At 43.6% G+C, this 24,402-nt stretch overlaps 1 protein-coding gene across 1 annotated transcript in view; it reads left to right on the top strand.

The window, feature by feature from the left end:
- Positions 1–24,402, top strand: part of DDX31 (DEAD-box helicase 31) — a 50,505-nt gene that overhangs the window by 10,017 nt on the left and 16,086 nt on the right. The window contains exons 12-18 of the mRNA XM_050908183.1: positions 501–736; positions 1,096–1,272; positions 3,953–4,012; positions 9,955–10,005; positions 12,030–12,169; positions 17,712–17,793; positions 23,794–23,905. Coding sequence (XP_050764140.1) covers positions 501–736; positions 1,096–1,272; positions 3,953–4,012; positions 9,955–10,005; positions 12,030–12,169; positions 17,712–17,793; positions 23,794–23,905 — 858 coding nt within the window. The remainder of the gene's footprint in view (positions 1–500; positions 737–1,095; positions 1,273–3,952; positions 4,013–9,954; positions 10,006–12,029; positions 12,170–17,711; positions 17,794–23,793; positions 23,906–24,402) is intronic.

The following is a 24,402-nucleotide window of genomic DNA, read 5'->3' as shown; positions in this document are numbered from 1 at the left end:
CTGGTTTGTTGGCTTTACAAATATAGAATTAAGGCAAAAAGCTAATGACAGGACGGGACGGCTGTTGTGTGGTTTGCTCAGTATCATACAAGAAGTCAGTTGCTGAGGCAGGAATTGAGCCAGGCCTCATGACTCTTGCACTCGTGATAGAGTGAAGATCAGTTGTTTTTTTTCCACACGCACAGTTAAAAAACAGGACTGCCAAATGCTGTCTATCTGGTCAAGACATTTATGTTAAGTAGAATAGCACAGTTGGCTGTAGTAGTGTCTTGTGATGCTTTTGGTGGAGTCCGCAGCAACTAAGCTTGGCTAAGCTCTGAAAAGTCTGAAGTTTGTGGAGGTGTTCTGTCAGCATCTGAGGCATGGCTCATTAGTTCCTTGCCCTTCGCTGCTTTTCACTGGAATTGCGTTAGTTGGGTTTTTTTATGTGACTATATCATCACCCTCTCCAGCAGCACCCCAGACTGGACCTCATGTATTTTTCATTTTCTGTGATTTAGGAGTAACACGGCTGGCCGATATCAGTTTGAATGATCCCATCAGCATTTCCATAGCAGATGAAATCCAGAAGGCACTGAAACCGGCATCACAAACGGATAGACAAGCCAGTAGTTCATCAAACTGCATGGAGCAGGAAAACTTTGCTGTTCCAGAGAAGCTCAAGCAGTATGTCATGATGGTCCCCAGCAAATTGAGGCTTGTCACGTTAGCAGCTTTTATCCTTGAGAAATGCAAGGTGAGACTCTGTTTGCATTTATATTACTAAGTAGCCCTTTGCCCTTTCCAACGCCTTTATCTGTTACTCTGTCAAGGATAGCATGGATTAGATCTAGGGCTTTGAAGTGCATCTGGTGTATGTGGAGCCACAAACAAGAGAGCTGAGGTGCCATTGTGTCTTTCATGCTGGCAGTGAGATACCTGTGCAGCAAGTACTTGTACTTCTTTTGTGGGCTCATTATTTGGTGTCAAACTGCGTAATCCTTTCACGAATAATCATATCTCTGGAAGTGGAAGCCACCTAGATCTTATAATGATCAGGGAAGTGGGAGAGGCCTGTGGAAATGGTCATGTGCAATTTTCTTGTTTTTCTTGCAGTTTGAAAAACACCACAAGATGATCATCTTTTTCTCCAGCTGTGAACAAGTGGAATTCCACTATGAGCTCCTTCTACAGGTCCTTTCAGGAGGGCTAGAGTCAGAACAACCTGAACGTTCATCTATCTCCTCTGCGCGCTTACAGTTTCTACGACTTCACGGCAACATGGAACAGGAAGTAAGCATTCTCAAAATGTCAGGATACACAGTTTTATTCCTTATTCCCTATGATTTATTATGTGGTTATTTTGGGGAGGAGGGCAGAAGAGAGGACAGAGGGTAATTTCACCTCTAGGGGCCTCACTCTTCCATCTGCTAATGAGAATAAGAATATTGTCCCACTTCTGGAAAGTACCTTGGTAGCTATAGCTGAAAAACACAGCTGAAGGGGCAAGAGGTGTTATTTCAGCAGGCTGAGGCAGCCGTTCTGTATTCCCAGTGGGTGCACTTAAGCCATTTATGTATCTATGGTTCTCTCTCATGCAGTCAAGACAGGCTTTTAATGCCAAAGGAAAACCTCATCCAAGCCCCAAAACATTACTACCCAATAAGTTGCCCCCATTAGATGAGGATGGAGCAGTTTGGCTTTGGTTTTGAAGAACAGCATCTTGACAGACTGCTCTTTTCCCTGGGATGGAATAATAGCAATATAACAGTGATTACCCCAAAATAGGTCTAGGTTTTAGCCAGATAGGCCTGGAGGATGAGATTGGAGCTTGCTACAGAGGGCTGAGAGGCCAGGAGAAGAGTGTCAAATGAACTGTCACTGCAGCGTTTCTCTCAATAGCTGAGGGACCTCCCTTGAAAGTTCAGCCCCTGATCCTGCCCTTCATCTGTGATGGAGAGAGTTACCGCTCTACTCTGAGCTGCACAGCAGAGATAGTAAATGAATAGAGCTCTTCTGATGAAGCAAGAGGTGAAGAGCCATTGTTTTTCTCACTCATTCCCATCCTGTGGAGACCAGAAACATGTGCTTTGCTGTCCCTGCAGTCTGGCCTTTCCTCAACCTGCCTGCCTGAGCAAGTGAGCAGGCCTGGTCTGGCCCAACTCTACCCTGACCAGCTGTTAAGCCAACAGAACACCACTAAGTAGCTGGCACCAGGGGAAGGGTTTTGCCTTTTTAGTACCCAGTGTGTAATTAGTGCTTGATGTCTTCAAATTAAGAGCATTAATGGAGCTAAATTGTGGATCCCATATGGTACTGCTGAGCACGGCTGCTGTCATTGTCAACAAGGTACAGCGTGCTCTCTTCTTTAATTTTTGTCAGCAGAGGGTTCAGTGTGTCAGCAAGGCCCAAGTTTCCCTTCTTTCCTAGAACAGTACCTCTAGCTGGGAGTCAAGTATGTAAGGTTTCTTCTATATCATCAACATAACAGGACATTCACTTAACTCCTACCTAGAACTCTGAGGAGGAAGGCTTGAAACATGGAAACAAAGATATTTTGGAAGGAGGAAGCAAAAGGGACAGGAAGGAAATGGGTATGGTGTTTCTGAGGCCAGAGACAGCCTGAGCTCTGAAAAGGAAAAGAGTAAATGGAGTCAGATCAAGGGAGTGTGAGTGTGCAGCTGTTTCCCACAGCTAAGGACAGGGAGGGAGTGTAGGTGGATAAGTGGTACTGGCAAGTGAAGACCAAATGCTACTGAGGCCTTCGGTTACTAGTGCTCAGAGATTGTCTTGTGTGATAGCAAATATCGTTGTGATGTAATGTGGGTTGGAGAATCAGTTTCTATTGCTTTTATCAAGAAGAAAACACACCCCAAAATAGGTAGTTAAACTGACTGGAGTGTGCTTAGGAAGCTTTTGGGACTGACAAAGCAGGAGGCGTTTGAAGGTAAGTGAGGAGCCGTACTGGCAGGGTCCTGCAGTTCTGGGGCTCAATGGCTCAAAGACTGCTGGCGGGGTGATTTGGGATCTGGTGGCTGTGGACAGCTGCCTGAGAGCCTGAGCTCGTGTTAGAAGTAGGGGCTGCAGGAATTCTGGTGGTGCAGACCAGCGATGAGGACAAAGCTGGGGAGCACCTGCCTCTGACACTCGTGGGAAGGAACGACTCCATCCCCGTGTCAGCAGCCCCGTTGGTGGCCCTCGCCAGGACGAGGCCTTTTCTTGTGGGAAGGCCATGGGAAGGTGCCCTGGAAGCTCTGTGGCAGCTGCCTGCAGGGCCCAGGAGTCCTGCCTCCTTGCCCCCTTGGGCTGGGGTTTCTGGCCAAGGTCTCGTCTCTCCTGCCCTGTTTGAAGACTTACCCACAACAGTTCACATGAGCAACTGTGTGGCTGAGCACCCCCGATACTTAATAATTACAGTCAGTCCAGTGACTGTCTGCATGCCCCATTGGGCACATGATGAGGCTGATCTCTTGTGATGTGACTATATCGCTGTGTCAACAAAATGGGCTTATCCTGCCCATCGTGTGACTGGGCAGACAGCAGTTAAGATGTCGAGCTTTTTCTTGCATTCACAAAAGCCTATGTTGCCCATAAAGTACGCCAGTGCTCCTGTTGCTGCTGCCTAATCTTTTGTGGATCCCCTCTCCATGTAAAACAGTTACTGTTTTTTGACATACACAGGCCATGCTTCTGTGCAAACGTGGAGGTGTTGGCTGCTTTGATTTGACCAAATGCATTCAGGCTTGCCCCAGACGCTGTGCCTTCCTACTTGGGACCACACCTGTATGCCATAGGTTTTTTCCATTTCCAGGAAGAGTCTGACTGGAACTCGTGAAGTCAGTTCCTTTGCTTTTGAAGCTGTACATGATAAGCGGACGAGGCATAGTTGCTAAATTGTTATATTAGCTAATTTGCTTTATGTTTGATTGTAATGTGCATAAGCACTCTTCATTTTTCTGTTTCAATCCTCTAGGAAAGAACAGAGGTCTTCCAGGAGTTCCTAAAAGCCAAGACCGGCATCTTGCTTTGCACTGTAAGTAACTTAGAGTCCCTTTGCAGCTCCACACTAATGGGCCTGTCTGATATCTAATGGTAGAACAGAGGATTTGGCACTGAGCTCTAATTCCAGCTCGCTGTCTGACCTTGAGGAAAGTCATCTCCTTTTTCTGCATCTCACATGTTAAATAAGGACTGGTGCCCTCTTTGCAAACTGTTATACGATCTTTTGCTGCAAGATACCATATACAGAAAAAGTGTGTGTCTTATACAAGAGGCCTCTACGTATTTTGCATGGTCTTATGTCTGCAAAAATCTGTTTACTTGAAGCTGGAACCTTGCCCTCCACATGCAGTCGGTAGAACGCAATCCTAATTTGTAGTATGCCCCATAACTGCCAGGTAAATTGGATGTAATGTGATATTTCCCATCTTAATGAGTACCCCAAGGTTAAAAACAAAAACCTGCAGGGATGGAAAGGAAGCCCAACCAGAGAATGGTGTCATTAGACATGTACATGCTCTGCTGCTCTCCATGCTTTGCCCTTCAAGCTTCCTTCAAGGGTGCAGAGGGAGCAGTTCTTGTCCTCTACTGAAGTTTGCTGGCACCCTTGTGTTGCAGTGGCACCTTCCACTTCTTGTTTCTGACCTGTCGGTGCCACAGCTAGCCTGCTGCAGTGGTGCAGAAGGCTGCACGATTTGCTCTCTAATAGTGGCAGCTGTTGATCTGAAAATGTGTGAATCTTGGCGATTTCTACCCACCGCAAACTTGTAAATTACAGCGATCGGGAGTAATTAGAGCTGAGAAACCCTCTCCAGCTCTGAAATGACTCCTGTTCTTGCAGCACATTATTCTTAAAGGAAACTAGTTGCAATTTTTTTCAGAGAGCGGGGGCTGAATTTTATCTTTTTATGCCTGCAGTTCAAACTAGGACTGCCATGTATATAGGAGTGTTTGATTTAGTGTTGCCAAATTATATATTGTATCACCTGTAAAATTGTACTTGTTACATGCTAGTCTTGGTCCTGCTTGTGTGTACAACCTGTCAGTGATTTGATCAAGGTCAAAATGCATCTTTGCAATGCATAAGTGTAGCTATAACTTGGTTTCCCTGTATACAGAGGTAATACTTAAGTGTCTCAACTGAGGAGGATAGCAAAGCTTAAATCATTCAGTGGTGTAGATTAAGTGTTTTGAAGATAAAAAGTGTTTGGTAAATTCTAAATTATAAATAGCTAAACTTTTGTTATCCTTCATGCACATGTTGTCTATAACTGAGAAATTTCAGGGACATGTCTTGTTACTGAAATTTCAGTTCAATGAGTTTGGAAAGACAGTGAATGCTCAATTTTAGACAAAGAGAAAACAGAATCATTGCAGTTACTGGGATATCAGTTCCTTGGTGAGACCGTTTGAAGGGGAAATGTAGCCTGTGGCAGGAAAAATCTGCCAGGAAACATACAGCTGTTGACAAAGTAGGAAGAAGAATAAGTTGGATAAAGAAATCCCAGTGGATGGGATCCCCATCTTGAGACACTGGAGATGTGGTTTGTTTTCCTGCCATGCCACAGACTCCGTACAAGTGGATGTGGAATTGTGATGACAAGGCAAGTAGCCACATGTCAGCTGAGCAGCGATAGTTGTGTTTGCTCCTGACCTGTCATAAATGGGAGGTAATGTGAATTAACCTAGATTGCCGTGAAGAGGGTAGTGTAAGGTAATGCATTTATCATAACCCTCCTTCGTTTCAATCTAAGCTACTTTGCATTTACTGCAAGGCAGGGATGCAAATCCTGACAGTTACAGTTACTATGGCTCAGCTGGCACACGGTTAGCACGTTAAGCACAGTAAGTTGTGTGTCTGAGTCCAAAATCTCTCTGTGCTTCAGCTCCCCATCTGTAAAATGGGGATAGTAGCACTGTTCTATCTTACAGAGATGTTGGGAGGACAAATGCATTGAAACCAGGAGGTGGCCTGTTACCACAGTAATGGGGACCATATGGACACCTTAATATAGAGATACACTTTGCACTAGTCCCACATTACAGGTGCCTCCCCAACGCAGATGTCCAAAGGGCAGCCAGGCACTGTGACCACCTCCTGCCTCCGAGGGCATTGCTTTTTCTGACACTTTTCTTCGTATCAGCAAAAATGTTTTGCAGAAAGATGGTTCTGTTCTTTTCACTGCGAAATCACGTTTTGTGCCCACAAAATTTTGAAACCTGGCTCACAAAAGAGCAACACAAATAATGTTCCCGTCCTTCCCTTGTCCCTTATGCCATGTTCTCCACCCATCTTTCCGCTCTAGTAAGCAATGGGACCTGCTGTTCCTTTTATTAATTTGCTCTATGTCATATGTATATTAATATATTCCATAAAATATTTTTGCCAGACAATATAAGCTGGCAGACAAGAAAATAAAGAAGGGCCGTGTATCTCAGAGGGTCTCATCCAGATTTATTTCTCTCTCCTTCACTGAAGTTCTTTGCAGCTTCCTTTGGGATGTGCCTTTTAAACAAGTTCATCTCTTCCAGGGAGAAAGGAAAGATCATTTGGAGATTGTTTGCTGTTTACTCAGTCACGCTAACTCATCTTGCCAGTTTTCTGGCGGCCCCAGCCAAGAGCTTTCGCCTCTGACAGCTTCTGCGCTCTCTCCTTCCTCCTCTGATTACGCAGCCCAATCTGTCACCCTGCCGACGGGGGTCTCTACCCTGCTGATGGCTTTCCACACTCGGCAGTAATGACTTTTGGCAGGCCGGGAAGGCGCGAGAGCTTCTTCCCCAGCTTGGAGAGCCGTTAGGCCCTCTCTGCCTGTTAGCTAAAGCACTTTGTGAGGTTCTTTGGTAAATAAATGAGTCATTTTAATCCAACTGACAGCCTGGCACCTGAGCAAGCTGCCTTCCATCTGTACTTCTAGGCCTCATGTAGGCAGCCAATTGTCAAGCTCTGGGCCTTCAAGACCTCACCATTGAGTGTCTTTCAAAAGCAACTTTAGCAATTTCCTTTGCCCTAATTAGATTGTGCGAGAGGGACTGAGCAAACCAAGGCCCTTGCAAAACTTTTGTGGCTGTGTTGGTTCTGATCTTCTGCAGCGATACGCCTCGCTTTTGGTGTGGCCTTTCTGCCCTCCGTTCCCTTGCACCCACCCCTCTGTACCCCACCACCACGAGCACAGGCTGGTAACGTGAATTGTTAGAAGCAGAAATTTCAGCATTTCTGCGGGTCCTCAGGTGGATTGTACCTTGATACTGTGCCATTCTGTGGCTTGCATTTGGGATCAGGGCAGGAACGTGGTTAAGGCTTCAGATTATCGTGTTTGCTTGGCATCTGGGTTTTCTTTAAAATTGCACTGGTGTAGATTATTTCTCCTTGCTCCTGTGAGATGGTCACTTAATTCTCCCTTCCATTGCCCATTGAAAGGAATCAGCGGCGACCTGCTGAGGTGTCATATTCTTGATTTCCCTGTTATTAAGGAATGGTGGTGTGAGGTCATGCATAGAAAGAGGAATACCATGTGGGGCAGTGGAAAAGAAGGGAGTGTAGTACATTGGAAATCTGTTGGGCTTCTTGAAAGAGCACTGGCAGCAGGTTAGTGCTTCTGTGTGTGGAATAAATGTAGTGCTAGTAAAACTAGATAATTGTTGGTTGAGCTGTATTCTTTCCTGGTAAGGTGACCCACAAGTATTTTTCTAAAGATCTGAGAAGCAGGAAGCTCATGGGCTCTGCCAGCAGAGGAAAGCAAATCAACTCAAACTTTTTATCCTAATTCTACCTTGCTGCTCTCTACTAGGGTCTTTGAGGACAAGGAGCTACAGGAGATGCAGGTGGACTGATACTGAGGAATCTTTGAGAGTTTGCAAAACACTCCAATTACCAGTAAATCCCAAGACACTTCTGAAAGAAAGCCAAGTTAAACCCCGGGAGAATACCTGCTGATATGTGTCAGTAACAGCTGAGTGGAGTTGGTGGCATTGTGAAAGCAATAGTGAATACAAGGCTGATGATGGGAGAGAGCCTCCCACTAAAATGTTGTCCCTGGCTATTTATTAGGCTTTCGGTTAACCTTTTCAACTTCCTGCTTGCTTTGGGAAGTGCACATGAGAACAATACTGTCTGCGGCAGTAGTTTCCCAGCCAGAGGTGTTGAGAAAAGGTGTCTTAGGAGGGAAAGAATCCTGATGGATGAGAGGGATGGCTCCTGCCCCTGCTGTCTACTTCTCCCCATGTTGGAGGTGCCTGCTCCTGACCACAGGGATGGCTTGGTTATCTGTTTATTTTGGGTAAACTGGCCCTGTCCTAAGGTCAGAGTTCTCTCATCAAACACAGCCTTTCCTAGACTGCTGGGTATGAGAAAGAGCACAGTATAGGAAAAGACCAAAGACTTGTCAGCATGGAAGTATATAGCAGAGCGAGCCAGATCGGAATCAGACATCAGCACTCCCGTCTGATCGTGCTGTAGAGTTTATAATCTTGTTATCCTGGTAACTGCTGTACACGTTCCCCGACTTCTCTTGATTTATTCTCTCCAACCTCCTTTAAATGGCTTTTTGTACATCTGTTCATTCTGACTCTGGGAACAAGTCGTTTCTTAATGAGCGTGTTGGAGCGAAAGTGTATATTATTTCAGAGTGGGCGCTGTGGAAAGTGTCTCCTCTTTTACTGCAGTTGGAGCCACAAAGCAACCTGGCTAGTGCTTATGGGAAGGCCTTTGCTGCCAAAACATCAGCTTCCTAGTCTTTTAACGTGTGTGGGAGTTGCATGAAAACACTTCAGTGGGTGGCTGACACATTTTTAGTACATTAAGCTCCTGCTTACGTTCTTAATATATTCTATTTTGCAACTAGCTAAAAGATACATGTGTTCCAAAACATTTCCTAACAGAGTTAAATCTGCACACCTGCTCTGCTGTTGCGCGTGGTGAATGTAAAATCCAAGGAGTATGTGAGGACATTACTAATGAACAGAAAATCAAGAAGGGAGATTGAAACGTGTTTGCAGTCTCTCTCTGTTTTGAACAGTATTTAAACTCTCTTTTCTCTTTGAAAGGGTATATTTTTTGAGCTATACTGGCTGTGGATAACTAAAGGGTCTCATTCAAGTCCTTCTCCAAGTTGAGGGGTTTTCTCACCAGCTGGCACATCAAATAACACTCCTGACAGCAGCTTCAGACTCTTCTTCAAGGCTGAGTTTTGTTTCTCCAAATCAAAGCCAGACTGGTGAAAATCTAAGGGATAGCTGAAGTCCCCTCTCCTCGAGCTGTACTCCAGCTTCCTGCAGATTCTGCTAAATTGTTTGTTGGCCTTTTATCATAGGGCTGGGTGACCTGCAAGTCATCTGCTCCTCAACTTCCGACTATCACCTAGGAAACAACTAATTATTTGTAGGTGGAGATCAGTGCATCTTTGAACATTCCACTCAAGGCCTAGGATCCTTGACCATTTGCTTTATGGCCATTTTCCTTTTCATCATAAGCAGCCTGGTTTTAGTTCTTAGGCTTGCTGTGGAGAAAGGTGTGCTCAGAAATAGTGTTGCCTTCCAGAGATTTAATTCTGGCTCTCTCACTGCTTGGGTAGTAGGTGCCTACAAGCAGATCTGTTTTCATCAGTGAAACAAACTGAAGAACCAAAGGTGTCACTACCATTAAGACAGTTGATTCGCTCAGATATGATGTAAAGGGATTGTAGCAGACTGCTGTAATTCAACACCACTCCTCTCCTGAAATAGGTGTTTTTATGTCTTCCAGGCTTTGGGCAATAGTAGTGGATCATTTTTCATTGTATTAGTCTGTTAACAATATTCCTTGTGTTTTAAACCCTCAGCATTATTTCTGGCCTTCAGTCCATCTCTCCCCAAACTAGGCACGTAAAATTCCTACTTGCATAGCCAGTTGTTTCCTGGCATAATTGCCATCCCAGAAGAGTTCTTTGCTGGTATCTTCAGAGCATTTTTACTGAAGTAATTTCCTCATTAATTTTAAAGGATGTTGCAGCACGTGGACTAGACCTGCCTCAAGTTACATGGATCATACAGGTAGGTTTGCTGTGTATGTATGTATTAAGTGCAGTCTTGCTCAGATGAAATCCCTTTCCAGTCCAGACCCTCTTTCTGCAGTTTGCTGGTCTTTGTGCTGATGCCTACAGGTGTGGGAGACCCATGTGTTCCTGCCTGCAGGACTGGGACTCATGGTTTTGTTAGGATACAGCTTTGCTATCATCTCTTTGGTTTTGACAGTCTGTTTTCCTCTTCAATAACTCCAGTGTTATCAGCTGTGTAATAATATTCCACTGGCTGGGAGGAAACACCCTCCGTTTCCCCCCGCAGGAAGCCAGATTGTGTGAAGTAGTGGCCATCTCTCTTGCAGTTCTGTGTTTCTATTTTTCTGAGCTTGCTGGGGAGGCAGCTCCATGAGGAGTTTAAGTGTGATCCTAATGTTAAACATTGAGTAGCCCAATAGTGCCTGTGCAATGACCTGAATGTTTCAAGTGAGGCTTTGCTGGGTTGGGGCTGGGGCTGGGTAGCTGTAAGCATTCAGCTTTCAGTAGAACTGCATAGTTCAGATTTTCCCAGGGGGGGAAAAAAATCAAAACCCAAAAAAACCCCAACACTGCTGCACTGCTGTTGAGAGAAATATTGTCTTTGAAAAAAAATAGAAACTCAGGGAGATGGATTGAACCTTAAAAATAGCAGCCTGTCATTTCAAAGAGGAAGCTGAGAGCATGAAGCAGATTTCATTTTTAGAAAAGATCTATAATTAAAAAAAGGTTAGTTGAATTGAGGAAAAACTGATCCAGAGATTCTCATGTATCAAGTGACACCTGGGTAAAAAGAACAGGGCACAGAGCCTCAACAAAGCTTTTTAATTTCTACTTCATCCCTTCAGGTAACAAATTTTATTTTAATTTTGTGTTTTTAAAAAAGAAAGATTTTGTAGTGGCTAGCTAGTCAGAGAAGGCTGGGGGAGTGAAGTCTTTAATTCCCAGATCTGTATATTAATATAATTTAACCAAAGATATAGTTGCCAGTGTTAGAACGCAGTGCAAATTACCTAAAGCCCTGGGAGACTTCTGTGTGTCCAGAAGGCGAAATCTCAGCTGTCCTGAGAGCTGTGTCCAAGATCAAGGACCTGCAGGGAGCAATTAGATTGCTCACAGCATCTTACTCACACCTCTAGCCAGTAGAAACTTTGCCAGAGGGCACAGGTATAAACACTAGAGTGGGCTTTGGTTGTTGGGTTTTTTCCAGTTAAACTGCTGAGGGCTCATTTCTGAGCAGTAGCTCTGTGCATGTTCATTTTTCCAGGAAGGAGAGGAGGGGGGGAAGAATAGGGGGAGGTTAAAGGGAGGGAAGTATGTCACCCTTTATCAGATCTTGCAAATGGCCGGGCAGTTTTGATTCCCAGTGAAGTAAATGAGAGGCACCGCTATATTAGGGGGGGCTTTAAGCAACATTTTCGTAGTGCCTGATAGTTGTACATGGGAAGACAATTGCTACTTGTATCATACGCTGCTGAAAGCACTTACTCCCTCATCTCTCTTAGATTTCTTCTATCCAGTAACCGGCTATGATTTGCTTTAATCAAAACAAAGCAATTTGGCCCAACTGCAAATTTGAATCCGTCGTCTTTTATAGCTTTTCTCCCACATGCAAAGCAGGCAGCTTCCCGCTCTGTGTGGGTAGTCCTGGGGGTTGTGGGTTTGGTTTTGGTTTTTTTTTTTTTAAGGGAAGCAAACAGGTTCCTGACGTGCCTGTATAGAAATAAAATGTAAAAGGCAAAGAGAGACACTGAGATGGGGAAACTGTCCTATTATCTGAAAGTTGGCTAATGTGTCACGTTCGCATGTCAAAAAACTGCTGTGGCTGAGGGGGCTGAGTGACGGTTACAGGGATGAGCCCGATGGGCTCTTTATAAACAGGCCAATTCCGAGGGAGGTACAGCATGTGGGTTTTGCTAAGATCCCTTTTGTTTCAGATGAGCGGGCTGAGTGTCTCGTTTATAATTAACACGCTGTGTTCTGTTAATTCCTCCTTTCCCTTCTCATGTTCCCTTTTTGAAGTATAACGCTCCGGCTTCACCTGCGGAATACATCCACCGGATCGGGAGGACGGCTCGCATTGGCTGTCACGGGAACAGCCTGCTTGTCCTGGCGCCTTCAGAGGCAGAATATGTCAGCTTGCTGGCTTCTCACAAGATTAAGTGAGTCAGAAACGCGAACAAAAGTTTCAGCTCATCCTTGCTAATTAACCTTCCATGGCACTTTCAGCGGGAGTGTCTCGTGCAGGTTTTAATAAGAATTTATTAATTCTTGTGATCCAGGACCGGCCCCAGACTAGCAAAAGGAGAAGAGGAAAGTGTGTGAAAATCATCAGCCTGACAGATTGTGCATGAGTGTGTGTGGTGAGGGGCAGAGAGGAGACGATAGTCGGAGATCCTTTGCAATCCGTTGTTATCTCTCTGGCCCTGAGTTCAAATTGTGGCTATGTGGAGATCACAAGTCAAATGAGCCTGTCAAATGCTAACTGGCCATCTGCCTGCATAGCACCATATTGTCAGAGATTGTGCTTTCTCTTCAGGAGAGATCCGGCGGAGAAATAGCTAGGGAGCTGTGGGTCATATCTGGCAGGTAATTGGCCAAGATGTGTTGTGTAAGTGGCTTGTGACAGGAATAGTAGAGGCTTTTGCAAGTGCCGAGTGCCCAGTATGGTCCTGGAATGCAATAAGGGGGGTGGACTCTGCAGACCAAAAGTGGGGTGTGCTTCCAAGCTAGCTGAGAAAGCTTCTCTTACACCGGCTCTAGCTCAGACTTGGGAGCAGACAGTAAGGAGAGCAAGCCAGGCTGGGTAAGGACCAGCCCAACATGCAGTCGGCTACCTGATGGCCGATACATGATGAGATTTTAGTCCAGCTCTGCTTGCACAATGGTCCTTTTGTGGAGAAAAACCACAACTCGCTGCTCAGCATTGCTAGTCAGGAGTGCTATCAGGTCTCAAGCCTCCTCAGCAGTCAGCTGGGTATATGCGACTCCCCTTGCTCCCTGCACTGCTGTCTCTCCGCATTTCAGAACATCAGCCGAGTAGAGTCCCTTTATTGTTGTACTAGTGTTGATGGAGCCCTGTAAACTCGTGCACAAATTAGTTCTCTTATTTCTTGTGTTTATGTCGGGTGGAGCTGCTTGGAGTCGAATTTGGTTTTGCATCCTTGAAACAAACAAATGTTGGCAGTAAATACAGGCTTATTCTAGGCTGTGAGCCATTTAGTGGTCTAACAAAGAGCCATCCATCATCCCAGGTAACTATCTATTAAGCAGACACCAGCAAGACATGGAGGGCTAAGCTGACAGGGGTTTTTTTCATGTAACAAACAGCACTGACATTTAAAGGTGAAATCCCACATAATTGTGAATTTTTAACTCCAAGTGGAAAGTTCTGTTTTTCTATTTTATAATATTTTGGAAGTGTTGGAGGAGGGAGAGGGAAATTTCCCTCCTTTATTTTAAATGTTAATGCTTTTATCCGATTTTGTTGTTGTTTAACAAGTTTAAGGAGCAGTGTCACTCACGCTGGTAATTATATCTGCTAAGGAGACCTGTTGTTGAGCTAGCTGAGTTCTTCAGGAATCTGTAGAAGACTGCTGAATGAGCAGAGGGAGGTTTATTTGAAAATTTATTTTTTTTTTTTCTCCACTTCTCAAATCAGTAGAGCCAAACAACTCTGGGGATTGTCTTTTCTTGTTTGTTTGTTTTATATTCTTCATAAAACGTGCTGCCCTGCAGATAAGGGACTTGCCAAAAAAGGAGTGTAATTTGCCTTCCTTGACCCCTGTCTTCAGATGGAAGAAAATGAGTGTCTAATTGGCATGGGTGGGCGATTCGGCCTGTTTGCAGTCATGTGTCCTCCGCTCTTCCTACATAGTAGCGTATGGTGTGAGAAGGGGCAACGGGATAGAAAAGAGAGCTGATGAATTACAGAGAAGATGCAGGAAGGCAGCTTGAAGCTAAAGGCAGCAAGTGCCATCAGCACAAATTGCCGTTACCCTTCATAAACAGAGCATTATGGTGATAATCCTGACAATTTAATTCAGTGCGAGGGCGAAAGACAGCATGTGTTGGACTGTCACCGATCCTCTTAAGCACTGATAATTTTTGTTTCTTTACCCTAAGTCTTTGTAGCTTTTGACTTGGACTGCACAAGTTACTGGAGTTTGCGGTTTTTTATTCTTTGCTTAATTTTTAAATCTCTTCTTTTTTGTTGAGGATGAGTGTGTGTTGTGAATTTTTTTTAATTTGTTTTTTCTTTTTTAAATGAAATTCCTGCTGGGTTTATTGAAATGTAAATACTTCATAAAATATGTATTTCTGAGAAGACAAAGCATGAGATGGGTCCCCGCAGCCTTCAGCTGGTGTAAATGAGCAGTGCTGTGCTGATTTACAGTAGATGAGGATCTGACCCAGAGTTTTTTCTTAAGCCCCTCCACCCACCCCAGCATGCATGGGAGTAAGTCCAGAAATGTTGAGAGTCGGAAGTAATGAGAGCAGACGTGGCTTTGTTCCTGGATGAAAATCCACTTCGGAATTAGGGATGACTGCCTTTGAAATTGGAAATCGCTCGCAATTAATTTTCACCAGTACCTGAAGCCTCTCCTTGGCTTCCAGTGTGGAAAAGCAGCGTTAGCGTTTGCCAAAACGATCTCACTTTGGCTCTGCTGAGATGAGTAATTCCCGTTGGGGCTCAAGAAAGCTGCATGCCTCTCTGCAACTTTCTTTTCAGTCTTTGTGTGGCTCGAAGTTGTGGTTCCTCTACCTAACTGTAAATGCGTATGTGCATGCACATGCATGCTCATGTTTTCTGTACATTTTCTTTCTTTTTTCTTTTTTTTTTTTAAAGGTTAGACTCCAAAATGTTCTGTCTCAGCTCTAAGCGTAACTAACAGATTTTCCTTCAAAGGGAGGAGGCAAGAAGCAGAAGAAAGTCAGTGAGGTTCACTTTTTTTTTTTCCTTATGTCTCTTTTAGTTCCTTCAACTGCAATCTAGCAGCGCCTGCCTCGACAGCTATCAGATAATTTCTTTATCTCCTAACGGCGGCCTAACTAATTTATAAAGGAAAACGCATCACCGTGAAGGCACGAGTCATTTCTCTCCCTTCTGTACGGTTGTGCTTGCCCCCCTCCCCTGCTCCCCTCACATGATGCTCCCCGCTGTGAACCAAGTTCACATATCTGTTAGGCTGCGAGCTGGCAGCACGCCAGGCGAGAGGAGGATCGGAGAGGGGGTGACATCTCAGACAAATCAATGTCAAAGGTTTGACGTTTTCATTCATAGTGGTGTCAAAGCAAGCTTTGGAGGGGATGGGGAGGTATGCTTTTCTCTTGCTTAAGTGGTTGCCATTTATGTTTTAATTTACTGTTATACTTTTCAAAACCAAACAGAGAAACCCTCAGTTTTCTTTTTATGCTCCATTTCCCTTTCTCCCCCATCACTCCCCCGCCTTTCTCTGCATCCGCTGCAGAGGAATCTGCTACATCGTGAGTCCCAGCTGCACAGCGATGGGGCTTGTCTCCCGTATAGGATATCTTATGGCCACACTGGCCTGTGCCTTCCAGGCTGGATGGCTATTTCTCTGGACCATCTCTTTTCCTTTCCTTATGTTGTGGTGGTGAGCTGGCTGAGGTTGAAAAGGCAGATTGCAAAAGTGAAGGTATTTGTCGCTTTAGCTGGGAAGGACTGGGGAACAGGCGAGGATCACAGTATCCTGTTACACAGTATGGCAAAGATTCATCCATTCCTCCTAGCCAGGTGTTTAGAGATCTTTGAGTGAAAAGAAAGGGGATATCCTTCTTGTTATAATTTCTTTCTGTACGTTACAAATTGAAGAATATCAGCAATGCTTCCTTTCAGAAACTGCATACATCTTTCTGACCATCTGAGATTGAGGAGTCTGAGAACTGCTGGAGCCCCAAGACTTCTCTCTTCCTTAGACTGATATAACTCCAAATGAACTCCTTGGCTTCCATGCAGTATTTATGATTTATTCTGGTATAAAAAGGAAAAGAACCTCTTTTCTAGAGATGACCTTTGCCCATTGCTGAAAATTTGGGAGCACGAACTTCAGCTTTTATCATCTGAGTAATTCCCTTGGAAATGGGATCCAGTTTGGATGCAGCTGTAATATTAATGGCCTGGAGCTGCACAGCTGTTCCTGTGTTGTCACCTGGTGTGCGTGTGTCCCACAAGACAGTGTTAAAGAGGATGAAGAATTTCTAGTCTCCTGTAAATGCACTTCTAAGTAGGACCGCTCACTTTAAAATGAAGCAGGTTTATAAGCGTTTCCAGTATCTGGGCCATAACAGTAGCCAGCAGTGTCTTGCGAGCAGGACTGGAGAATAAATCATCTGGTTGAATCTACAGGAGGAATGTGAGCCGACAGAATGAAAATAAATGCCCAGTGTGAAGCCTGGCTAGGACAGCTGACTGAGTCTCCTGTATTTAAAAAAAATGCTGTGGGGTCCCTAATGGGCCAGGCTTTGGCTTTACACTTCAAATGAGAGGGAAGGTGAGTTGTCAGAATGGGGAAGGAAATCAAACCATGTGTTTGATGTCAGAGGTGGCTTTTGAAGCTATAAATGAATTGGAGGGTGAGTGTGTCCATCAGGAAGTGTGTCTCTGAGCTTTGACCCAAGCAACCTAGCAAGAAGTTGGAATGATGTAAGGTCTTGTGGGAAAGGGCGATGATGTGACCAGAGGGAAGGAAGCTATGGGAGAGTTGGCTTGATAGGAGAAGTTGCTTGGGATCCTGTTGTTACCCTCTGAGCTTGAGTCACTATGAGAGGAAGGAGCTGTGTGTAAAGACACAGTGTTACCTCTTTAGTTTTGGGAGCGTGGTCGCTAACATGGGTGGAAACAAATGTGTGTAAATATCAAAGCACTGTGTTCCTTGAATGAGGGTTGAGCAATGTCTCTGGTTCCAGAGAATCTAGAAGGTAAATTGGGGGAGACAAGATGTAGGAGTAGCAGCAAAGTAAGTGAAGCACATCTTTCCAGCCTGTATGTGTATGTCTCAGTCAGTCTCTTTCTCACACTTGCACAAGCAACCAAATGCAGACACCTTCTACTCTCTGCCCATGGCATCTAATGTACAATAAAATGTTTGACACCCTCTGGGTTCAAAGTGGAGGTTACAGATCTTATTGTTTATAGTTATAAAGCAAATCTACAAGAAGCATTAATGTTATGAGCTGCTTCAACTCTGTTTTGAGTTTCTTTTAGTGGAAAACGTAACCAAATCGTTCCCAGTTGTCTTTGTGCTTCTCAATGCAAGGAAAGAAAAATTATGAAAACAACAGAAATATAATTAAAGGCCTAAAATTTTCTTTAATCAGTTACTCTGATTGAGAACCAAAGAGACTTTCAGTGACCTGAAAGTCCCCCCTCAGTTATTTTGATGCTCTGTTAGAATTGGAGTGTGTGTTGGTGACTCGTAACAGCGACCAGACTGTGGGTAAAATTGTGTCTCTGTTCTAGTGAAAGCACCGGTTTAGCTGGGGTTGAGATTTTACAGTAGTTAATGCTTCTAGGGTTGCTGAGTGAGTGTCTGGGGTAAGACCTCATGTATTTCAGGGATAAATTCTTAAGTTGAGCATGTAAATCTCAATCTTTTTGCTATCCGTTATCAGCCTGTGGCTTGTTACATGCTATATTTGAAAAGCAGGAGAAATGGTAATTTTTTGTCTTTGTTGCTTCAGTGTTTCAGAGATAAAGATGGAGAAGGTGTTATCCAGCCTGATGAAAGATGATCGCTTCAAGTTGCACAGACCAGGAAGCAAGGTGAGTTATTCTGCTAATTTGGAATTCCTCCAATTTTCATTACCAGTTAAACATCACAAGTATTCCTCCCTTAGCTTCTATCTTTACAATACAAGGGTTGGTATATCCATGATGTCAGGCAGTGCAAATAATTATAGAACTGCTTTATATCACAATTGTCCAATCTTTAAACTGTTGTCCCCAAAAAGCAGTCGTTTCTAACTCTTCAGCAAATGTTCTTGTAACAGACAGTAAAGGTTTCTGGCTGCAAAAGCTTTGGGTTTTTTCCCCCACAGTGTTTCTGTTCTTCTTGGCTTTTCTGCACTAAAATACTGTTGGATATCACAAATGACACAAAACTTCTCTGAAGAAATAAGGAAAATTTATTGGGTGATATGTTACATAGGGATTTTTTATTATCTGTGTTTACTTGGAGCCTAAAACAAAGCTCACTGGGTTGACAGGCATCTTTTCATTGACTTCGGCAAGCATTGGGTCTGCCTTCAAGTTGCTAATTCACAGAATTCAGTCATTTGCAATTGATGTCTCAGGCGTTTCTGCATTCTGGCAAATTAAATCCTCCAAGAACCCTCATTTTGAATGGAAGTCAAGAATGTGTCAAGCATGATGCAGCATGCTCTTTTTTTCTCTTGTTGCTGTTTTGCCTGCTCGTTCTTTCTGTTATACCATGTATGAGCCGCCTTGTTTCCTGCAGATGACTGTTACGAACTGTGGTGTTCTTGGTAAACATGCTTTTGAAAGATGTTCAGTTTTCCTACATGCCCTATATTTCACAGAAAGCCAGATCTGTGGCACATCTGAGATACAGCTCTATTTAAAGCTCTTTCCCACCACTGCACAGTTTTTTCACTGAAATCAGCCTGTAATGCCTATATTTTAAATGTCTGGAACATGCCTAGGGTATGACCTCTTAACTCGTTCAACAAATATGCAGAAGTTTAGTTGTGCTTTGTTAATGCAGAAATTATTTTAAATAGTTCTTCTGTGTATACTTTCCTTTTCTGCCGAATGTGCTTATAGGTGGGTAACTTTGCGTTTCCTTTGGAGAGTTTTTCAACAATTACATTTATGCAGAAATCACACTTTAAATTTGTTGCTGACATGGGACAGAATATTATCTGTTCTGGGCTTGAGGACAAATGTTATTTCATGGAAAGTGAGCAAAAAAGAGAACACGTTTATTCTAGGAAATTATAATTTGGCTTTTGAAAAGTGGCAGGAGAAAATGCCTGCTGAATATTGTTGAACGTCAGAGCCCAGTACTTCCGGAGGTTCAAAATCATTGATCCATTTGGAAAATTCTCACCTAAACATCTCAGTGCCTTTGTATCCTTGCCTTTGGAACAGCAATAAAAAGCTAAAAAGTCCATTTGCTACCAGGACTGATCAAATTGGTATTTCTACAATGCTTTCAAATTGTAAAATACTCTACACATCTAAGCACAGAATATTCTACATATTCTTCTTTTGTCTTTCTCCCTTTCCTTCAAAAAAATATAAAACCAAACCATATTTGAAAGTAGGTGTTACTCTGGTTTTCGCTCAGCAGTGCTGCCTGGGCATGCCCTGCCATGCCAGGTGCCGTACTCGAGTACATGTACGGAAGGAGCTGGTTCCTTGCACTTGCAGTCAAAGGTGGGGTTGAATTCCTCTCTTCCCTCTGCCATCAAAGGGAATGGGATTTTGCTGTTGACTTCACTGGAGCTGAGATATATCCACTCTGGCTGTAGGATGGCCTGAATCTGCTGCAGGAACTTATAAATACAGAATAAACTATTTTTGTGTGACAGAAACTCTATTTGAGTTTCTCTTTATGGAAAGAATTCTGTATTATTTAATGGGGATGAAATTACAGTAGTTCTGTCAATATCAAATAGGCTTCTTCAGGAATTACTTGAAAAATATATTAAATGCAATCAAGGATTCATTCTGTTTGTTAGCTTTGTATTTTATTGCCATCAGAGGCTCTGTAAGTGGTCTGCAGTGCTTTCTCAGAAGCTGCAGAGGTATGTTTCCAAGTTTTCAGGAGGGTTAATCTCTATTAAATTCTCTAAGTTTGCCGTAAAGACAGTACAATAAGCTGGGAATGCAATGGGACATTGCATAGGACAGAGAGTGATTGAGGACTTGTTATGAGGAGCTGAACCTGATCTGTTTGTGATGTTGCCATTCGAGAGAGTGTTAGCTTTGCTTATCAGCTCTCCATGCATTGAGTCATGTATATATTATAGTCGTGCACACAAGAACCTCATTATAATGCTCTTCAGTTCTCATTGCCTCACCTGAAGTCCATTATAAGTACCACGTTGGAACATGTATTTTTTGGGCTTCTGTGTGCAGCCAGGGAGCAAGCTGAAGTGCCTGTAAAATGTATATTTTATATTTAGGTATATAAAATATATATGTGGCTATGTCTGGGTGTGTGAATGTTCACCTGCCTACAAAGAGAATAAATTTGATCTTTCAACTTTTATGGAGGGGGGCAGGGGGACTTGGTGAGTTCTAGAGAAGGTGTGCGGAGGTTAGTAAAAAGTTGTTATTAAAACAAAATCCTTCATTTTGTTTTGAAGTATAATGGAAGCAGGATGTTACAGCCTGGCTTTTTGGTGCTTTTTTTCCCATCCTTTTTTTTTTTTTTTTTTTTTTACTCTTTTAAGAAAGAACTTTTCTACCTCAGTCTAGTTTTATTGTGTTTCAATTCCTTCTTCCATTAACGTATTCTCTTAATGAAATCAGAAGCTTTCAGTACTTATCCCAACCTCTCAAACCTAAAAGCTGCAGTCTTTATAATCAGAAGTTTCCTTCTTCTGAAAGAGATAAGTATGTCTTTCCCTGGTGTAGTTGGCATTTGGGGGAGTCCCCCTGATGTCTTGAACCGGTTAAATAACATTGCATCCAGGCCCATTTCTTCTTTTAGCTTATAGATATTGTTATTGATCACAGTCATTATGCTAGTGGTTAGGGATCTGCCAGAATAGGCTTTAAGCAAACACAAGGTAGAAAAAGTTTTCCTATCCCACTATTTCTCCATAATGGCAATAATGCTTCTTACTTAACAGATATAACAAATTCATCTAGATGGAGAGTAGATCAGGCAAACCTCTGGGGTAGGCTTTTATCTTTTGGGTCTTGGAAAAACATGTAAGGTCTCAAATTAATTGTCCTGTTCATCTGAACCAGGATACGAGCAGGATTAAAGCTCGCTTGTGTGAGTAAAGCATAGAGGATGGCTTCTAGTAGCACTGTTTTATTTCATCTGTCCAGACACTTGCATGGTGTGCAGGTTTTATTTTCACAGTTTGGCTTTGAGTCAGTTTTAAATTTAGATTTATTTTTTTATTATTATTGTTTGGTTTTGGTTTTGGGTTTTTTTATGACCCTCCCTGGAAGGCAGGAATCAAACACAGGTTTTTTTTCATGCCCATTAGGGGGCAATTTTAAAATGAGATCTGTCTCAAGGGGCTGAAGGGGATAAAAGACAAGGTGGAGATGGGAGGAGGGGAGAAGCTGTTTTCCGAGTACATTATGTTTCCTGCTGTTTGCTTTTTTTCATTTATTTCTCTTGGACTGACCTCACACTTTGGAAATTATGCACCTAGTTTTTTATCCCTCATTTTTGTCTTACTTTCCGCGCCCCCCCCACACCCCCCCCAGCACCAGGAAGAAGAGATGCCTCATTTTGAAACCTAAAGGGGGGAATAAGAAAAGTCCTTTGTAATATATTGCCATATTATCACTAAATCCCCTGACAGTTGTGACACAGAAGCAAGTCACCTGTCACTTAAGCTTGAGGTCTCTTTAATTTTCTCCTGGAATTCGCACCAGGCTGTCTTTAATTTGAGGCCTTTATTGGAATTCTGAAACCTTTCTGCCTCCCCGGTGCTCAGATCTATTCTGAGTGCTGTTACAGAATGTATACAATAACCAACAGAGGGATTCAGAGGGGGCTGAAGCACTGTTTATTTAACACTCTGGAGGGATTTTCGTGCTTATTCGGTCCTGGCTACCCGGCTTTCAATATCGCTTTGACAACCGTTATGCCCTTCTCATTAATTTTAAACAGTTAAAACACAGGAAAAAGAGAAAAAGTTTTCATTATTAAAGTGCTTTACTTTTTAATAACAGAGGATTCTGTCCGCCAGGGGAAAGGGCAAGCCTCACTAATTTCACATTCATATTAAAAAACCCTGGGAAGGTGACACTTTGTGCTGCCAGGAGGCTTAACAAAAGAAAAGTGATGGGGGCTAGGAGGAGCAGGCGGGGCGAGAAAGTTTTATGTTTCACGTCAATGGAAACTTGTTAGTCACAGCGACGAGTGTCCACTTCGGGGAGGCAGCACCACTTGTAGTTTATTAAACCTTTACAGAGGCCCCTTGACTGGAGACTGTCTCAACTGATTAATAGGCACACGTTAAGTCAAACTAAAAGGCGTCTGTGAAACAAGCTGTGTTGTGAGTCTTTCTCGAGTGGATTGGGAGACAGAGAGCAGAGACCAGAAATCTGGGAGGCTCTTCATGTAGCCATAAAATACCCACCGTTGTCTTTGGAGATGCAGATGGAGAGTTAGTCCTGATAGTGAGTGAGCAGGAACTCTAGTCCCCATGTGTGTTTGCTTCATTGAAGAATAACCCAGTGGCTGGAAGCTGTGGGATCCTGAGTTCAAAAGAGGGCACTGTGCAGGGAATTTAGACTACATTCGAGGTCTGTTTCTGGGCAGATTTGTTGTTAGGCTATAGAGTGGCAGATCTGGGTCAGCAAAACATTTTGTGTAGGGTGCCAGCAGCATTGCCTGGCTTCCACAATCACCGAGGTTCGCGGTGTCCGTGTGATACGGTTCCCCTGGACTGGCAGCAGTGCGGAGGTGATGCTCGCAGCTGCGAGGGAAGGAGGGTTTTGCAGCATTAGCATGCAAATCTGCCGGGGAGAAACAATAGGATTGTTGCCTTGGCACAGGCCTAGTACAGAATCGCGGGAGCTGGATGTTTGTTTTCAGTCAGCCCTGGTCAGCTGAGAGGGCTGACCAGTATCAAGTTACTGCCTTGGATCTGGCACTCTTAGACTTGGATGCTGGTTCCTGTCTGAGTAGCTTTTGAGAACTGTGGCCCTTTCTTGGGAGAGGTTCACATCCATAGATGCTTGGCTTTGCACTTTGCTGTCAACTTTCCATCAAAAATTCTCTTGTTTTCTTGTCCACATTTCCTTTCTCTGCCTGGGTACTTTAGAGAGAGAGACAGCCTCTTTTCTCCTCCCAGTAACAGCTTGCTCCCAGGAATGTTTGTTTTCCATTTCCTGAACTGCATCATACAGTCTGATCCTGGGAAAGCTTGAGCACATGCAACATTGCCCTGATGGTTTGAGGAAGTTTCTTCTGTCATGCTCTTGGTGCAAGGGGCTTGTCTTATTCTAGAGGAACCACGTGATGGCAGTTACAGTTAAGTATGACTTGTTGATAGTGAGAAAACTTCATGTGGGCATCAATAGTGAGAAGTTCATTTAGTTGGCTTTGTTCACAGGTACTGAATTTGGTCCGTTCTCTGGAGCTTGGGAGTGAACATAGATCTCCGGTCCCACAAGTGCCAAGAATAGGCCAGGTGTTTTGGGGAACTGCACAGGGGAACTTGCAACATCAGTCTAAAACTGTTAGCGCAGAGTCTAGGGGGAGTTATTCCAAATAACTCCAGTGGAAACAAGCAGTGGTATCTGGCCTGTTGAATCTGCAAAAAAAAAAAAAAAAGGCGAGGGGAAAAAAGATACGTGATAGATGTTAGAAAACACAGAATTAAAACTGATTTGCTCTCCTCACCACACAGCGCTCACTGGCTGCTTTGACTTTAACATCTTTATCTATATTTTTTTTCTCTAGTAATATTGAGAGGATTACCTTTGTTGGCCCCTGGGTGGTTACTGTGTGATTTTACTGTTATTAAATCTATTGTAAACTGCTTCATTATTCCTGACTCAAATTCTCTCTTTCCTCTAATCCTCCCACCGCCCTTGCAGAAATCCTGTGGCACAGACCCTCAGGAAGTCCGGGAGCGGGCCACGGTCTTGCAGACAAAATTTGAAAATTACGTTCACTCCAGCGAGGGGACTGTCCGGTGGGCAAAGAAAGGTCAGTGCGTTTCTTTTCGGTTTATTCCAGAAGGGCTCATATAAGCTGCCAAGGTTTTCTTCTGGGGAAAGCTTCAGGGAAAAGGCCTGGAAGAAACATTTTGGGGCCATTGGGCTCTGTAGGGGGTTGAGATGGGCCCAGAAGGCTTTGTGATGATATTAAATGTTAATTTCTTGCATTCCCATATTATGTGCAAATGAGGTTTAATCTTGGCTTTCGATAGGATTCACATCCAAGGGCTCTGACCCAGTCACATGAGTGAATAGATTGTGTGTTATGCTGGGAAGGTCATGGGTGACCTGCTTAACCACATCCTGGTGCAATACCCACTAGATGCTTTCAGTTTACACCAGGGATGAATTTGAAGCCTGTAAGACAGAATGCCTTGGGAGCAGCTCTTAACAGGCAAGGATCTTAGACTGGAGGTTGTTGTGTGGGATGGAAGAAAAATGAGAGAGAGGGCACATACTCAAAAAGGCAGGAAGAAGAAAAACTGG

This window comes from Gymnogyps californianus, chromosome 18 (genome assembly GCF_018139145.2).
Source record: "Gymnogyps californianus isolate 813 chromosome 18, ASM1813914v2, whole genome shotgun sequence".
Lineage (NCBI taxonomy): Eukaryota > Metazoa > Chordata > Aves > Accipitriformes > Cathartidae > Gymnogyps > Gymnogyps californianus.
Note: the sequence above shows the minus strand (reverse complement) of the source record. Positions and strands in the feature narration are given on the sequence as shown.